Source organism: Dipodomys merriami, unplaced genomic scaffold (assembly GCF_024711535.1).
Source record: "Dipodomys merriami isolate MVZ:Mamm:240054 unplaced genomic scaffold, mDipMer1.0.p SCAF_44, whole genome shotgun sequence".
Lineage (NCBI taxonomy): Eukaryota > Metazoa > Chordata > Mammalia > Rodentia > Heteromyidae > Dipodomys > Dipodomys merriami.
In genome coordinates, this window is record NW_027206002.1 from 562,611 (window position 1) to 579,361 (window position 16,751).

At 39.8% G+C, this 16,751-nt stretch overlaps 1 protein-coding gene across 2 annotated transcripts in view; it reads right to left on the minus strand.

Annotated features, from left to right (window-relative positions):
• Positions 1 to 2,714: 2,714 nt before the first annotated feature.
• Positions 2,715 to 16,751, minus strand: part of Meikin (meiotic kinetochore factor) — a 49,243-nt gene continuing 35,206 nt past the window's right edge. The window contains exons 12-14 of one of the 2 annotated variants that reach the window (XM_069994002.1): positions 11,413 to 11,529; positions 9,082 to 9,205; positions 2,715 to 2,952 (exon numbers count right to left, since the gene is read on the minus strand). In XM_069994002.1, the coding sequence (XP_069850103.1) occupies positions 2,921 to 2,952; positions 9,082 to 9,205; positions 11,413 to 11,529 (273 nt within the window). In that variant the 3' untranslated portion in view covers positions 2,715 to 2,920. The remainder of the gene's footprint in view (positions 2,953 to 9,081; positions 9,206 to 11,412; positions 11,530 to 16,751) is intronic. The other variant, XM_069994003.1, reaches the window with a different exon arrangement.

Consider the following 16,751-nt stretch of genomic DNA (forward strand, 5'->3'; position numbering starts at 1 on the left):
GCACTGTCCCTTAGCTCTTCAGCTCAAGGCTAATGCCCTACCATTTGAGCCACAGTACCACTTCCAGCTTTTTTCTGCTTATGTGGTGCTGAGGAATGGAACCCAGGGCTTCATGCATGCAAGGCAAGCACTCTACTACTGAGCCAACTTCCCAGCCCTATTGTTAGACTTTTAAGATCACGTGGAAAACATGAAAAAAGAAATGTGGAGACCCCCCCCCACTCCCCAGAAAGTGATAAACTACTTTTTAAAAATATTTTTTTAGGAAGACTCATTGAAAGATACCTGAGGCCTAAGCTTAAAATATCTTTCAAGGAATCTGCCTAGAAGACTTCAGATCTAAGCTCAACCTCATCCTAAAATTTGCCAATAAGAATCTTCTTTCAACTTCTCATATTTGCTAGATGGGCAGGCTTCATCAACTTTCCCTTGCTACTCCTATTACTAATAATTAGGTAATTTCAGGCCAAGCATGGTGACACATGTTCCCAAATCCTAGCTACTCAAGAAGCAGAGACAGAACCACAAGTTTGAAGCCAACTAGGACAAAAGTAACAGTAAAAGATTGTCTCAAAAACAAAATCACAAGGTCTAGATCAAATGGTAAAACGCTTGCCTAGCATATATAAGGCCCTGCATTTAATTCCTAGAACTGAAAAAAGAAAGTAATATCCTGATTCTGAAACCTTGAATGCCTCTTTTAATTTCTTCCTCTGTCTCATTCTCCCCTGTATTATATAGATTTACACAAGTCAATTAAGACAAAATTACTACACTCTAGTAGTTTTGTCTTCAAATCCTATTTTTCTCTTATCATTTTCTAACCTCTATCATTATGGCCAAGTGTTTATGTCTCATATATTTTCCTTATTAGTAACATGAAACTATCAAATGTTATGTCCTCTTATGTGACCAGTCCCAATCCAAGAACCCAATTCAGGAATCCACTACCGGATCAGCAACTATCAAATAATTCATTCTCATTCTTTCCCTTGGATTGTTAACTCCTTCAAGGCAGGCAACAAACTTTCTATATAATTTCTTAGTCTCCTATTGCCTATCACAGCTCTACTTTATTATACAACTTTCTCACTAAGTTGAATACTGATTTGAAATACAGGTCTAAATTTCTGTGTAAGCTCTGCTATTAATGTTCTTTTCTACATTCCTCATCATACATACCAGTGTTAAAAATAACTTCAGTTGTGGTTTAAGGTCTTATTCAATCATTTACGATGGGTTGGAGGTTTAGCTCAGTGGAAGAGCCCTTGGCCTGCCAAGTGCAAGGTCCTGAGTTCGGTCTTCAGCTCTAGAAAAAAAAAAAAAAAAAGCTAAATCATTTACAAGAACATCTTCCTAAGGCTCACTTAAAAATAAATATTATGGGCCAGGCACTGGTGGCTCATGCCTGTAATTCTAGCTACTCAGGAGGCTGAAATCTGAGGATCATGGTTCAAAGCCAGCCTGGGCAGGAAAGTCCATGAAACTCTTATCTCCAATAAACCACCAGAAAAACGGAAGTGGCATTGTAGCTCAAGTGGTAGAGTGCTAGCCTTGAGTTGAAGAGCTCAGGGACAGCAGTCAGGCCCAGAGTTCAAGCCCCACAACCAACAAAAAAAAATATTATGGAACTGGGAAAATGGCTTAGTGGTAGAATGCTTGCCTCGCATGCATGAAGCCTTGGGTTCCATTCCTTAGTACCATATAAATATAACAAGCCAGAAGTGGGGCTGGGAAGGTGGCTTAGTGGTAGAGTGTTTGCGTTGCATGCATGAGGCCCTGGGTTCAAATCCTCAGCACCACATAAGCAGAAAAAGCTGAAAGTGGCACTGTGGCTCATGTGGTAGAGAACTAGCCTTGAGTAAAAAGAACCTCAGGGACAGTGCCCAGGTCCTGAGTTCAAGCCACAGGACTGGCACAAAAAATAAAAAAAAAATTATACAGGTTACTTAACCTCAAATTACCTCTATATATTATGATTTTCCTTGATAATGAAACAGCTTTGAAACTTTCTTACTTTTATGTATAATGTAAGTAAAACCATCAGAAAACAAAACTCAACAATTTTATAACTTCCACTCACTGACAATAGAATTACTCCGTGTGTGTGTGTGTGTGTGTGTGTGTGTGTGTGTGTGTGTGTGTGTGTGTGTGTGTGTGTGTGTGTGTGTGTGTGTGTGTTAAGAGGAAGGGCAATGTCTAGATGCCACGAGTTTTATTACCAAACTACTACTAATATTATTCCTATAGATAGTAATAGCTAAAGAAGGCTGGTTGGGATGAGATAATATAGCAAATGCTTAGTGTATGATTGACTGTACATATTGTATATTCCCTTACTTCAGCAAATCCTGAGTATAGAGTTTCTTTTAGTCACACTTGGAATTATGTCTCTCACTCATGTGGTTTCAATTAAGTTCTGTTAAAAATAGCTTGTAACATAAGCATTTTCACTTTTAGCACTTCAACAACTTTAATACTTTTAGTCTACACAAAGAATAGACATTAGGGGAAAAAAACAATCCAAGGAAGTTACAAGTACACTTGTGCTGTCTCTTTCTGAACAGTTAAACCATTTTAGTATATACTCTTCTACTATCAGCTATTAGATTATTTTACAATACAAATACATATTTTTATGAAGCATATTTAGACATATATTTAAGAAGAATATTTTTCTTTTTTTTAACAAAGAAAAAATCTCTTATCTCCCTTTCCTTAAGTTCATAACAATATTTTTTAACTAATTAAAAGAAAGAAAAAGAACATTAATACATTTTTTCACATAGAGATATAGCAGAAGTAATTAGAGAATTTTAATTCTTCATTTCATATAATTTCAGGTAGGCATTCTGCTTGTACAGACTGACTTCATATTCATATCTTCAAAGCAGTGAAAATTCAAATTCAGACACAGCTGTTAAGTACCGCCATTCGTTTGCGTTATAATATCTGGAGAAAGATATAACAATAGGTTACTTCATTCAGAAGCAAGTGCTGAACAGTTTTGAATAACTAGTCCCTGGAAATGAGAGCTCTTGTCCAGGTCACTGTAGTTCAACTGCATCATGCCTTAGGCAACAAATCCAGAGACTACTAAAAAAAAGAAAAGAGTCAGATGCCTGTGGCTCATGCCTAGCTACTCAGGAGGCTGAGATCTGAAGACTGCAGTTCAAAGCCAGCCCAGGCAGGAAAGGCTGTGAGACTCTCATCTCCAATAAATCACCAGAAAACTGGAAGTGGCACTGTGGCTCAAGTGGTAGAGCGCTAGCCATGAGCTGAAGAGCCCAGGGACAGCACTCGGGCCCAGAGTTCAAGCCCCATGACCACCACCACCACCACCAACAAAAAGGATTACCTGGCTCACCCTTTATTGAACACATGGAGATTTTATATGTGTATATATATATATATATACATATGTATACATATAATATATAATATACATAATATATATAATATACACATATATGTATACATATGTATATACACATATATACATTTTTTTAAATGTAAGGAAGTCTTCTCAATAATATTCAAAAGGAAAGCCAACAACAATTGTCAGTTGCAACTGCAGAGCCTGTAATCTCAGTTTTGTAACCTGAAAGACTGGATCCAGCTGTGCGTTCATCCTTGTCCTCTTCAGTACCCCTAGGCAAAAGCCCCCACATTCTATCCTTTGCCTTCTATTCTTTGTTGAATCCAAATTTGTCCCCCCAGGTCTTGTACCAGGAGATTCACAGAGCTAGTTTTACCTATTGTCCACTTTCACATTAAGATACATCTTACTCCTTTACCTGATCAGCCACTACCCATGGTACTGAAATTTTGTTGCACCTCGGAATTACATGAGAATCTTGGTTACACTTCATGCCAACTGGATCAGAATCTTTGAGAGAGGGGTCCAAGTACTAGACAACCAAGACAGTGTGGGGTGCACACTCTATCTTTGATCTTCTAGGATCTGTGGACATTAGCATCACTTAGAATATTGTTAGGAATGTAGAATGTCTCATTCTAAATCTAATTATCAAAATCTCCATCTGAACATGATCTTCAAATGATTCATAAATACACTAGGACGTTTTCCCTCTCTTACTCTCTGGTCTTTTGTAAGTTCAGACACCATTTATTTATTAAAGGCTTTGTCCGTATCAGTGCTGGGTAATTTCCCAAGTGGGTGCCATCAGTTCACTCAACTATCTAGACTTCACATTCCCTTTAACTTCTCAATGTCCATATGTACAGCTTTTATTTTGCCACCATATTATAGCATGCTAATTTCCAACTTGATAATACTAAGGACTTATAAATCTCCTAATCATCCTTCTTTACACTACCCTGCTCAGTTAGTGACGAAGGTTGGTAAACTATGGGGCATACATGCATATATGTGTGTGATTATATATTAAATATGTTACATATATTTTAGACTTCAGTTTAGACTTGTTCTCAAACTTCAGAACTCCTGAATCAGATTGCTGAGGCAATGTCCTGGTAATTTTCATTATAAATTCCTCAGGTGGTGTGAATACCACTCTGTGAGATACTCTATCCCATGTGTGCATTTCTCAATTTTGTTCATACAGACTTTTTCAAAGCTCACACCTAGCCTTTCTACTTTCAGTTCTTTTCTTGTTTTTTTTTTTTTTTTTGTCGGTCATGGGGCTTGAACTCTGGGCTTGGGCGCTGTCCCTCAGCTCTTCAGCTCAAGGTGAGCGCTCTACCACTTGAGCTACAGCGCCACTTCCGGTTTTCTAGTGGTTTATTGGAGATAGGAGTCTCACGGTCTTTCCTGCCCGGGCTGGCTTTGAACCGCGATTCTCAGATCTCAGCCTCCTGAGTAGCTAGGATTACAGGCGTGAGCCACCGGCGCCCGGCTCAGTTCTTTTCTTTTCAAATCACCTCCACACTTCTTGCCAAAGTGACCAAATAAAAAAAGAAAAATTTTACCAGAATAAAATGAAAAGTTAACATGTCATAGGAGGTTCTCCAATCATCTGCTCCCAATTACTACTTGACTCAGTAGCACCTATATTGTACTACTCCAATCTCCATTCAAGCCCAATATTCTTTAGCTGAGATGTCTTTAAGCCATTGAAGCTTTGTTGTTGATTGTTTTGATGTTTCTACCCTCATAGCTGACATTCTACTACTTGAGCCATGCCTCCAGCCTAGTACTCTGGCTGGTTAATTGGATATAGAACTTTCAGATACATGTTGGCTTTGAACCACAATTGTTAGATCTCCGTCTCAAGAGTAACTAGGATCACAGGTGTAAGCCCATGGCACCCAGCTAGCCACAGTGGTTTTAAGTTGACTCCTCTTCCTAGAAAGTCTATCCCAAAGATGTCCCTGTGGGCCTGAGATGATCTTCCAGAAGATGCCCACATTCACTGTGAATGCCAACAGATTCCTGCATATATCGCTGTTAAAGCCCTTTGGACCTTTTTTTATCTATCTGACTACCTTAAGAAAGTATAAACATTCTGAAGAGGGTAGCTATGTCATTATCTTAATATTACCAACAACTATTTGCATGTATTTAGCATGTGACAGCCACTTAATAATTTTTTACTGGATAAATCACTTGTGCTAATTTTCCTTTAATTAGCTTAAGGCCAGTTATTAAAAATCAGCCTACTGCACAGGGTCTTAGACCATCAAAGTGAGCTTCACCTTATAACTCTGATTAGATTACTGCCAAACTAGCTAAAACATTAAATGCCAGGACTAAAAATAGGCTGTTGTATATTTAAAACAACATGATCACAAGTTAGCTTGGGTCTTGGCTATTTTTACTAAAGGAAGGCAGAGACAAGTGGCCAGTAGTTGAAAGGGAATTACTTAGGTGAGGAGGCTACTGTTAGGGTGAGAGCCTAGAAAGAAGCCAGGAGGTGGCAGCATTAGCTCAACATTCAAAAAACATTGGGGGGGCTGGAAAGGTGGCTCAGTGGTAGAGTGCTTGCCTTGCATGCATGAGGCCCTGGGTTCGATTCCTCAGCACCACATAAGCAAAAAGAAAAAAGCCAGAAGTGGCGCTGTGGCTCAAGTGGTAGAGCGCTAGCCTTGAGCTGAAAAGCTGAGGGACAGTGTTCAGGCCCCACAACCGGACCCCCCCCCAAAACAAAACAAAACAAAAAAAAAAGACATTGGGAACCTCCCCTGCCCCCTCCCCTCCCACTACATTTTGATTTAGATTTGTTGCACACTGAAACCCAGAATTTTGGCAAGATCTGACATCATAAACTAATCAGACAGATCAAATTAGGGGTTTTATATTTTGACTTGTGAACATTGTGTGTGTGTGTGTGTGTGTGTGTGTGTGTGTGTGTGTGTGTGTGCGTGCGCGCGCGCGCGCGCGCGCGCGCGCTCAAGGTTAGTGCTACCACTTGAACCACAGCTTCATTTATCCATTTTATTCTTCTTAATCAGAGATAAGAGTATCACAGATTTTTCTGCTCTGTCTGGCTTTGAATCATAATCCTCAAATCTCAGCCTCCTAATTTGCTAGGATTATAGGTGTAAGACACTGACACTTGTCACTTGTTAACATTCTGACACATCATACACACACATATCAGATGTTCTGCTAGTTGCATTAAATGGCCCATCACACCCACTAGTGTTTGAAGAGTCAGTGACAGAGATGTTATTTAGAACCTTTGACAGGTCCCTTATAGGTGAATCACAATATGGACTCAGGATTTTGGAATAAAGCTGTCATTCTCAGAGGATAAATAATCTTTTCTAAAAATATCATCGGGTCTATTACTAGCCTTAACGGCTAACCAATATGATAGTGGTGTATATAAGAATGGACTTGAAGCCGGGCGCTGGTGGCTCACGCCTGTAATCCTAGCTACTCAGGAGGCTGAGATCTGAGGATCGTGGTTCAAAGCCAGCCCGGGCAGGAGAGACCGTGAGACTCTTATCTCCAATAAACCACCAGAAAACCGGAAGTGGCGCTGTAGCTAAAGTGGTAGAGCGCTCGCCTTGAGCTGAAGAGCTTAAGGACAGCGCTCAGGCCCAGAGTTCAAGCCCCATGACCGACCAAAAAAAAAAAAAAAAAGAATGGACTTGAACATGTACTGCCAGCACAAACAAACTATATGAAGAAATAGCCTGAGCCAGGCACTGGTAACTCATGTCTGTAATCCTAGCTACTGAGGAGGCTGAGATCTGAGGATCATGATTCAAAGCCAACCTCGGCAGGAAAGTCTGTGAGACTCTTATCTAATTAACTACCAAAAAACTGGAAGTGGTGCTATGGCACCCAAAACTGACCAAAAAAAAAAAAAAAGCCTAAATGTCACAGACACCATTTTATCTAGACTACTATCTCTCAGCCTGCACTTATGATGAATTTTTCTCTACAATCAGTAGAGAAAAATATGGAAGAGAAAGCTCAGGTTTGGTTTACATATTGTTCTGACAGATCCCTGAAGGAGACTGATGAAAAGAAATCCTTCAGGTGAGAACTTTGAGTAGTGTACCTGTTTGCTTTATTGGAAAGAGAAATGGCCAACTGTTGGATTATATTGATTCACAGATGGTATAGCCAAAAGTTTCAGCAGATAGGATGAAAAAACAGAAGAAAGGTAAAATGACCCTAATGCAATTAAGTGTCAAATGAAGAGTACTGAGTTAAGTATTCTAGGAACTTATTTAAGAAGAGGTCTCTGTGGACATAAAGAGTGTTCAGGGCAGGCAAGATGGAGGAAATGAGAACATAAGATAACATAAATGATAACATAAGACAGCTTGGAGACATCAAAGTTATATAAAAATCTCAATCTCAGTTTTACTGGTTGCTTCCTCATAAAAAGGTTTCAAAGCTCCACTAAAGAATCAGATTGGGGGGCTGGGAAGTTGGCTCAGTGGTAGAGCGCTTGCCTTGCATGCCTGAGGCCCTGGGTTCGATTCCTCAGCACCACATAAGCAAAAAGAAAAAAACCTGGAAGTGGTGCTGTGGCTCAAGTGGCAGAGCGCTAGCCTTGAGCTGAAGAGCTGAGGGACAGCACCCAGGCCCAGAGTTCAGGCCCATGACCGGACCCCCCCCAAAAAAAAAAAAAAAAAGAATCAGATTGGGGCTGGGAAGGTGGCTTAGTGGTAGAGCGCTTGCCTTGCATGCCTGAGGCCTTAGGTTCAATTCCTCAGCACCACATAAGCAAAAAAAAAAAATAATCCAGAAGTGGCGCTGTGGCTCAAGTGGTAGAGTGCTAGCCTTGAGCTGAAGAGCTGAGGGACAGCGCCCAGGCCCAGAGTTCAGGCCCCATGACTGGACCCCCCCCCAAAAAAAATCAGATATTCAGGGTAATTAAAAATACACAAGAAAAGCACATTATTTTGAATTTAGAAGCTTTGAAAGAGTGAACTTCTTTCCACTACCTAGTAGGTGTTAGATAAACTGTGGAGCTCTTTAGCCTTTAGTATTAATATATAAAATGGAGATGAGAGTACACATTCTATCTATTATGAAAAAGTAAATAGGATAAGGGCTAGGCACAGTGGTTCATACCTGTAATTCCAGCTACTTACCAAGACCCTATCTCAATTAGTAAGCCAACAGGTAGGCTGGAGCATGTCTCTTGTCCTAGCTACACATGAAACCCAAACTGAAAAATAACTAAAGCAGAAAAGGGCTGGTGACCCAGGCCCAGAGTGCAAGCCCCACGACTGACAAAGAAAGAAAGAAAGAAAGAAAGCCTTGGGTTCGATTCCTCAGCACCACATAAGCAGGAAAAAAAAAAGTTGGAAGTGGCGCTGTGGCTCAAGTGGTAGAGCGCTAGCCTTGAGCTGAAGAGCTGAGGGACAGCGCCCAGGCCCAGAGTTCAGGCCCCATGACTGGACCCCAAAAAAAAAAAAAAAAAAAAAAGAAAAGGAAAGAAAAAAAGGGCTGGTGACATTGGCTCAGATGATACAGTACCTGATGAGATGTTTACAACTTTATCATCATTTCTATTTTGTGCAAGAACTCAAAATGTAATTTATAAACCAAATTTTCTGTGTAGATAAGGATTTACAATGGAAAAAATACACATAATCCAAAGAATAAGCTCTGTATTCATGTTACTATACCTTGAGGAACATCCTTAGGAGGGGAATATTTCTTCTTCTTTATAATAACATCTTTATTTTTAATTTGTCTAGTTCCAGGTGATGCCCTAATAATGTAACACATTTCTGGTTCATCTAAAGGAAACTAAAAAAAAAAGAAAAGAAAAGCAGTGATTGAATTAACTCAGGGCTATGTTTTTATTCTATTTTGTTTCCAATGTCATAGATATTAATAGTTGAGTGTTTTTTAAATGCTTACTCCATTCCAGACACTAGCTGGCATGTGTTCACCCGTTTTAATATGGGTTCTGCATTCAATAGAGAATGACTATAAAACACATGATATACTGTAGGTTGGTATTGGGTTCTGATACTTTCCTGAGATAAATAATATTACAAGTGTTTGTGTGTTCATGGGTGCCTTTGTGTATGTAGATTCATTCAGTTTGAAATCTGAAACTGTCCATGCTCACTTCAATATGAAAGACTTCTTGTGTGTATGTGCATGCATGCATGGGCGTGTCTAATTTATAATGCCCTGCTTTCTTTTTTTTTTTTTTTTTTTTGGTGTGGTCGTGAGGCCTGAACTCTGGGCCTGGGCGCTGTCCCTCAGCTCTTCAGCTCAAGGCTAGCGCTCTACCACTTGAGCCACAGTGCCACTTCCGGCTTTTTTCTTTTTGCTTATGTGGTGCTGAGGAATTGAACCCAGGGCCTCAGGCATGCAAGGCAAGCGCTCTACCACTGAGCCACCTTCCCAGCCCCTATTTTCTATTGTTTGCATACAACTTTTTCTTTCATAGGTATGGTATCTTTTCCTGCATCTGTATACACTTTCATCCTATCACAGAAATTGAGAAAGTGGAGCTGAAGCTAAAGTTTATAGGAGACAAGGTGCAGAGAAGATAAGGGCAAAGGAAACAGGGGTTATCAGCAATGAAAGGCTGATAAGTAGTTCATCAAAGTACTTTGCTTGAATTGTGGCTTAAAGTAGAAGTTACAAAATGCAATAGAAATGCAGGAGGTGGCTTCCAACTACATATATGTGTATGTGATGACTGTGTACCTGTCTCCCAGGGCCACAGTGACATTTATATTTTGTTTTACATGTTCCCTTAAAATAATTTCCAATTGTGGAAATCTGAAAGTTATATTTAAAAAATACAAACTGAAGGATTTCAAAATGAGAAATCCAGTATCCAGATCCTTGAAATTCATGTTGGACAGTTGGAAATGGGTTGTGGTTGGGAGCAATGTCATGCTTAAGTCAGTTTCACATCACAAGTAATAAACTATAGTTAATTTCAATTGGCAAATTGTCCTAAAGATCACTAGAGACTACTTGTGTTATTCTCAACTGTGTGACAACTATCTTATTGCTAAATTATACAAAATACATTTTCTTTGGAAACTTTTGTCAGTTTATACAACAGGACAACAAAGGTTTAGATAAACTTAGTATTTAAAATGTCATTGTTACTATTTAAATGTAATTTCTAATAGATGCTAGAATAAGAAAGCCTCCAAACAGGACTAATGACCTCTCTCTCCTACTCCTCTCCCAAGAAAGAACTTTGCTGTCGGGTGCCAGTGGCTCATGCCTGTAATTCTAGCTACTCAGGAGGCTGAGATCTGAGGATCACAGTTCAAAGCCAGCCTGGACAAGAAAATCCATGACACTCTTATCTCCAATAAAGCACTAGAAAACTGGAAGTGGCGCTGTGGCTCATGTGGTAGAGCGCTCGCCTTGAGCTGAAGAGCGTTAAGTACAACGCTCAAGCCCAGAGTTCAAGCCCCATGACCAACAAATAAAACAAAACAAAACCTTTGCTAAATATTCACTATTAAAAGCTTTTCATCGCAGAGATGGTGGCTCATGCTTGTAATCCTCGCTACTCAGAAGACTGAGATCTGAGGATGACAGTTCAAAGCCAGCCCAGGCAGGAAAGTCCATGACACTTTTGTCTTAAATTATTCATCAAAAAATAGAAGTAGAGCTGTGGCTCATCTGTTACATTCCCTTTATTCTTTATTGTTATTGAGTAATCTTCTCAAACTTATAATAGTTTATGTGTCAATTTATGTAAGTATGCCTACTCTTACTTTCTTTTGGTTATCATTTGTTATTGACCACGAAAAAAATAGATAATTAGACTTCATGTAAATTTAAAAGTTTTGTGCATCAAAAGACCGTATCAATAGTGGAAAGGCAGTCCACAGAGTTAGAGTAAATATTTACAAATCATATATCTGATTCTTCATCCCACATAAATGATGTTAGCCTCAACTGAGTTAGACTTCTCAGAGTATCTAATACAACTATTTCAGTAGTTACAGGTAAATTGAAAATGCTACCTCATTTGAATTTTCTTGTGAACTTGATAGAGGAGTGACTTCATCTGAATTAACATAATTGCTGACATTTGGAAACAGTTCTTCAAAAGTTGCTTTTCGCACTGAGGACAATTCAACCTATAAAAGAATAGGTTACGGATGGTAGGGGGAAAACAATGGAGGGGGTAACAATGTTCAAGAGGAAGTGGAAGTGTACTCATTACCTCACTCATGTAACTGTAACCCTCTGTATAGTATCTTTACAATAAAAAAATTAAAAAAAAAAAAGAATAGGTTACTCTTTTGTACAAGTTTCAAAAGCAATTATTTTTTAAGTAATTAAGCTAAAGTTAAAAATACTATATTATTGGAAGCATTTTCTTGTGAATTTGAGTTATGAACAATTTCATATGAATGAATATAATTATGGATGTTAGGAAATAATTTTCCAAAAATGTTTACCTGTGTACAAATCAATGTAAAGAAAGATCCTAATGATTTTTTATCTTAAAGTTACTTCTCTTTTTTGGGGGTCTGGTCGTGGGGCCTGAACTCTGGGCCTGGGCGCTGTCCCTCAGCTCTTCAGCTCAAGGCTAGCGCTCTACACTTGAGCCACAATGCCATTTCCGGCTTTTTTTTCTTTTTTCTTATGTGGTGCTGAGGAATTGAACCCAGGGCCTCTCGAGCATGCAAGGCAAGTGCTCTACCACTGAGCCACCTTCCCAGCCCCTTAAAGTTACTTCTCAAACAGAATTTTTTGCCTTAGTATAAATCTATTTTAATTCATCCATCCATTATATTTACTGATTCTTACTAATGAAATTTGACTACCTGGCAACCATGTCTCCCACCGTGTGTGTGTGTGTGTGTGTGTGTGTGTGTGTGTGTGTGTGTGTGTGTGTGTGTGTGTGTGTGTGTGTGTGTGTGTGTGTGTGTGTGTGTGTGTGTGTGTGTGTGTGTGTGTGTGTGTGTGTGTGTGTGTGTGTGTGTGTGTGTGTGTGTGTGCGCGCGTGTGTCTTGACCTCAGGACCTGAGTGCTGTCCCTTAGCTTTTTTTCCCTGAATGCTGGAACTCTACAACTTGAGCCACAGTTTCATTTCCAGCTTTTCTGTGTGTATATGTGTGATTGACTGGAGATAGGAATCTCATGGACTTTTCTTTGCCAGTGTAGCTTTGAACCTTGAACCTCAATTCTCAGACTGCAGCCTTCTGAGTAGCTAGGATTACACACGTATGAGCCACCCTGTACCTGGCTTCCTTGTGTTTAAGTATAAACATACTCCAGTGTTTTGTTCTTTCCTCTTCTTATCTACCTAGGTGAATTTTTAAAAAATATTTTTTATTGAGATTAAGTGATTACATAAATTTCACAGTATTATGAGATAGTGATACTTAAAATCACAAACACATTTTAACTTCATAAGGAAAATTGTCATTATCATGGTCTCTGATGTTTGTGAATTCTATGAGATTTAATAATATAACTATTAGCCGGGCGCTGGTGACTCACGCCTGTAATCCTAGCTACTCAGGAGGCTGAGATCTGAGGAACGCGGTTCAAAGCCAGCCCGGGCAGGAGAGACCGTGAGACTCCTATCTCCAATAAACCACCAGAAAACCGGAAGTGGCGCTGTAGCTCAAGTGGTAGAGCGCTCGCCTTGAGCTGAAGAGCTGAGGGACAGCGCCCAGGCCCAGAGTTCAAGCCCCACGGCAGACAAAAAAACAAAAAAAAAAAACAAAACAAAAACCTATTTCTTCCATATTGGGTAGTATGTACATTTCTTTCCTTTTGCTTAAGCTGTTCCCTCTTTCCTTCTCCTTCCCTCCTTCCCATCACTGCCCTTGAGTTGCTTCATTCGTTTTCATCAATGTCTAGTGCAGTTGATGCGCCCCTCTGTTGTATATTTTCCCATTTCCCTCTGATTCTGTGCCCTCCTCCTAGCTCCCCTCAGATGTGCTCATATCTATACCATATATGTGTTCAAAAACATGGAGTCACTTAGAAATGATATGACAAATTGAGTGTAAGTCCTTTGTTTCTTGAGTACTCTTTACTTTGTCATATCTCCTTGCATTTTGGGGAGACCATGTGCCACTTGTTTCTCTGCTCTTAAATAATATTTCTCTCTCTCTTTTTTTTTTTTATCAGTCATGGAGCTTGAACTCTAGGCACCACCCTCAGCTCTTTAGCTCAAGGTTAGAGCTCTACCACTTGAGCCACAGCACCACTTCCCAAGGTGAGTTTTTTTAAATGTCTATCTCCAGAAATAGAACTGTCTTCTGAGTGCTATATTTGTCTATCTATCTATCTATCTATCTATCTATCTATCTATCTATCCATCCATCTATCTATCATATTACTGAAATCACCATGTATTTATGAATCAAAGTTAAAAATACCTAAAAGTATGTTCAGGATCTATAAACTTTAGCTTTAAGAGGATTAAGCATGTTGACAAGCTAGATCTGACTAGGGTAATCTGGTCTCAACCTAGGCTACACCACTTTCATAGATGCCTAGAATAGATTATCAGACACACTGGGTGGAAGCTAAGAGATAGCTACTCTTACTTACATTCTCTTGCTCTTAGGAGAACAGAAAATTTTCATGCTTCTCCATGTGTGCCTTAGATACTCTTACCACTGTCATACTAAAATGATATCCTAGAGAATTAAGTTGTCCATAGGTCCTTAACAACTAGCCGTCTTTAGAGTGGGTACCTAAGGCTGAGAGCTTATATATGAAGGGTATTTGTGTGTGTATGTGTGTGTGTGTGTGTGTGTGTGTGTGTGTTACTGCAATCTGTGGTTGAGCTTATATATGAAGGGTATTTGTGTGTGTGTGTGTGTGTGTGTGTGTGTGTGTGTGTGTGTTACTTCAATCTGTGGTTCAACCCAAAAGCAATTATTAGTAGATTAAGTTGGTAATAATATTTGGGCCAAAGTGGGGCACCAGTGGTTCAGGCCTGTAATCTTAGCTACTCAGGAGGCTGAGATCTGAGGATCACAGTTCAAAGCCAGCCCAGGCAGGAAAGTACGTGAGGCTCTTAGCTCCAATAAACCACTAGAAGACCGGAAGGGGCGATGTGGCTCAAGTGGTAAAGCACTTGCCTTGAGCTGAAGAGTGCAGGGACAGCACCCAAGCCCAGAGTTCAAGCCTCATGACTGACAAAAAAAAAAAAAAAATGGGGCCTAAAAATGCCAAGTCATTGAATATTCTCAAGGAATTTTCTGGGCCTGGGTGCTGTCCATCAGCTCTTCAGCTCAAGGCTAGCACTCTACCACTTGAGCCACAGCACCACTTCCAGCTTTTTCTGCTAATATGGTGCTGAGGAATCAAACCCAGGACCTCATGCATGCAAGGCAAGCACTCTACCACTGAGCCACCTTCCTAGCCCTTTTCAAAGTATTTTTAAATACTTTCCTAGTATGTGCCCACAGAATGGGAGAAAAGAGGTGCATCTTGCTGCATTGGAAGCAGCTGCCAAGGCACAAACAGGAGGGAGAGACTGGAGGGGAAGAGGGGAAAGCAGGTGGGCAGGAGGCATTGGGAAGAAAGGGAGTGGAAGGCCAGGAGAGAAGAACCAGGGAAGAACATGGAGACGGGGAGGAAGCCGAGACCTGGCTGCAGCACCAGGAGCCCCAGGCTTTCTGGGCAGTGGGTAGGACTCAGAAAGTAGATTAAAAAAAATAAAAGAATGGGAGAAAAGATTTGCAGATAAATAAGGATCTAGTATCCAGAATACATAAATATGCTGGTGGTTCAGGCCTATAATTATAGCTACTCAGGAGGCTGAAGTCTAAGGATCACATCAAAGCCAGCTAGGGCAGGAAAGTTTGTAAGACTATCTCCAATTAAGTAAGATATGCAAGATCACAATCACAAAGAGCTATCATTTCACATCCCAAAGAATGGATGATGATAGGAGAAATCAGAACACTCATATGCTGTTGTTGGGAATGCTTTTGTTTTGTTATAGGGCTTGAATGTTTTTGTTTCAAAATAAGGATTATCTGTATATAGCCCAGGCTAGCCTCAAATGCAAACTTGTTCAGACACATTTTGGAGAAAGTCTGGAAGTTACTGAAATCAGTTTTCATATAATATAGAAGTTCCATTTTTAGGTAAATATCAAAGACAAACAAAAACATCCATCCACATAAAGTTGGTAAACAAATGAGATGTTTATAGCAATGTTATAATAATTATAAATGGAAATAACTGAAATTTCCATCAACATATTACGCAGTCTTAAGAAGGAATGATGTATTGAAGCATGATGCTATAGGTAAATCTTTTTTTTTTATTGTGAAAATACTGTTACAATTACATGGGCAAGATAATGAGTACATTTCTTATCAAGCATTGTAGCCTCCTCCTTTGTTTCCCCTTCCCAACCCTTCCCATACCCCCCCCCCACCAAAGTTGTAAAGTTCGTTTTTGACATAATGACTTGTACATCTCATTGTTGCAATGGGTCCACCTGTATCCCTATTTAAACAATTTGTTTTTTCCCTTCCCCTCCACAAATTATACCAACATCAAATACAGTGAAAGCAGGGGTTATACTGTGGGGGAGGGACATACAAAGCAACAAAGAAATAATCTTATAAATGTGTTAGAAACAATTGCCTGAAAGAAAAAAACATTTGAATACATATCTTAGGGTTCATTTCCCTAACATCAACTTATCTGACCTTTTCTGCTTGAGCTATAGGTAAATCTTAGCAACATTGTACTAGGGCTTGGGTAGCTTAGTGGTACACAGCTTACCTGGCTCACATAAATCCCTGTGTTTAATTACCAGGACCATAAAAACATTATGTGAAGTGAGAGAAGTTAGTCATAAAAGAGACTATAATATTTTATTCCATTTGTGTGAAATGTCCAGAACAGAACTGAAGGAAGAGCAGGGTGAAGAAGCAAGGGGTGTAAGATGTTAAGGATGTGGAGATTTTTTTCAGTGGTAATTAAAAATATTCTAAAATTAAATATGATGACAGCACATATGCAAGACTAAGCTACAAAACATGGAATAGTACACTTTAAGTTGAATGCGCATTATATCACTTAAAAAAGTAAAACTTGGGCTGGGAAGGTGGCTCAGTGGTAGAGCACTTGCCTTGCATACTCGAGGCCCTGGGTTTGATTCCTCAGCACCACATAAGAAAAAAGCCGGAAGTGGTGCTGTGGCCCAAGTGGTAGAGTGCTAGCCTTGAGCTGAAGAGCTGAGGGTCAGCGCCCAGGCCCAGAGTTCAGGCCCCACAACTGGACCCCCCCCCCAAAAAAAGTAAAACTTTATTGGGCACCAGTGGCTCATGACTGTAATCCTAGCTACTCAGGATACTAAGATCTGAGG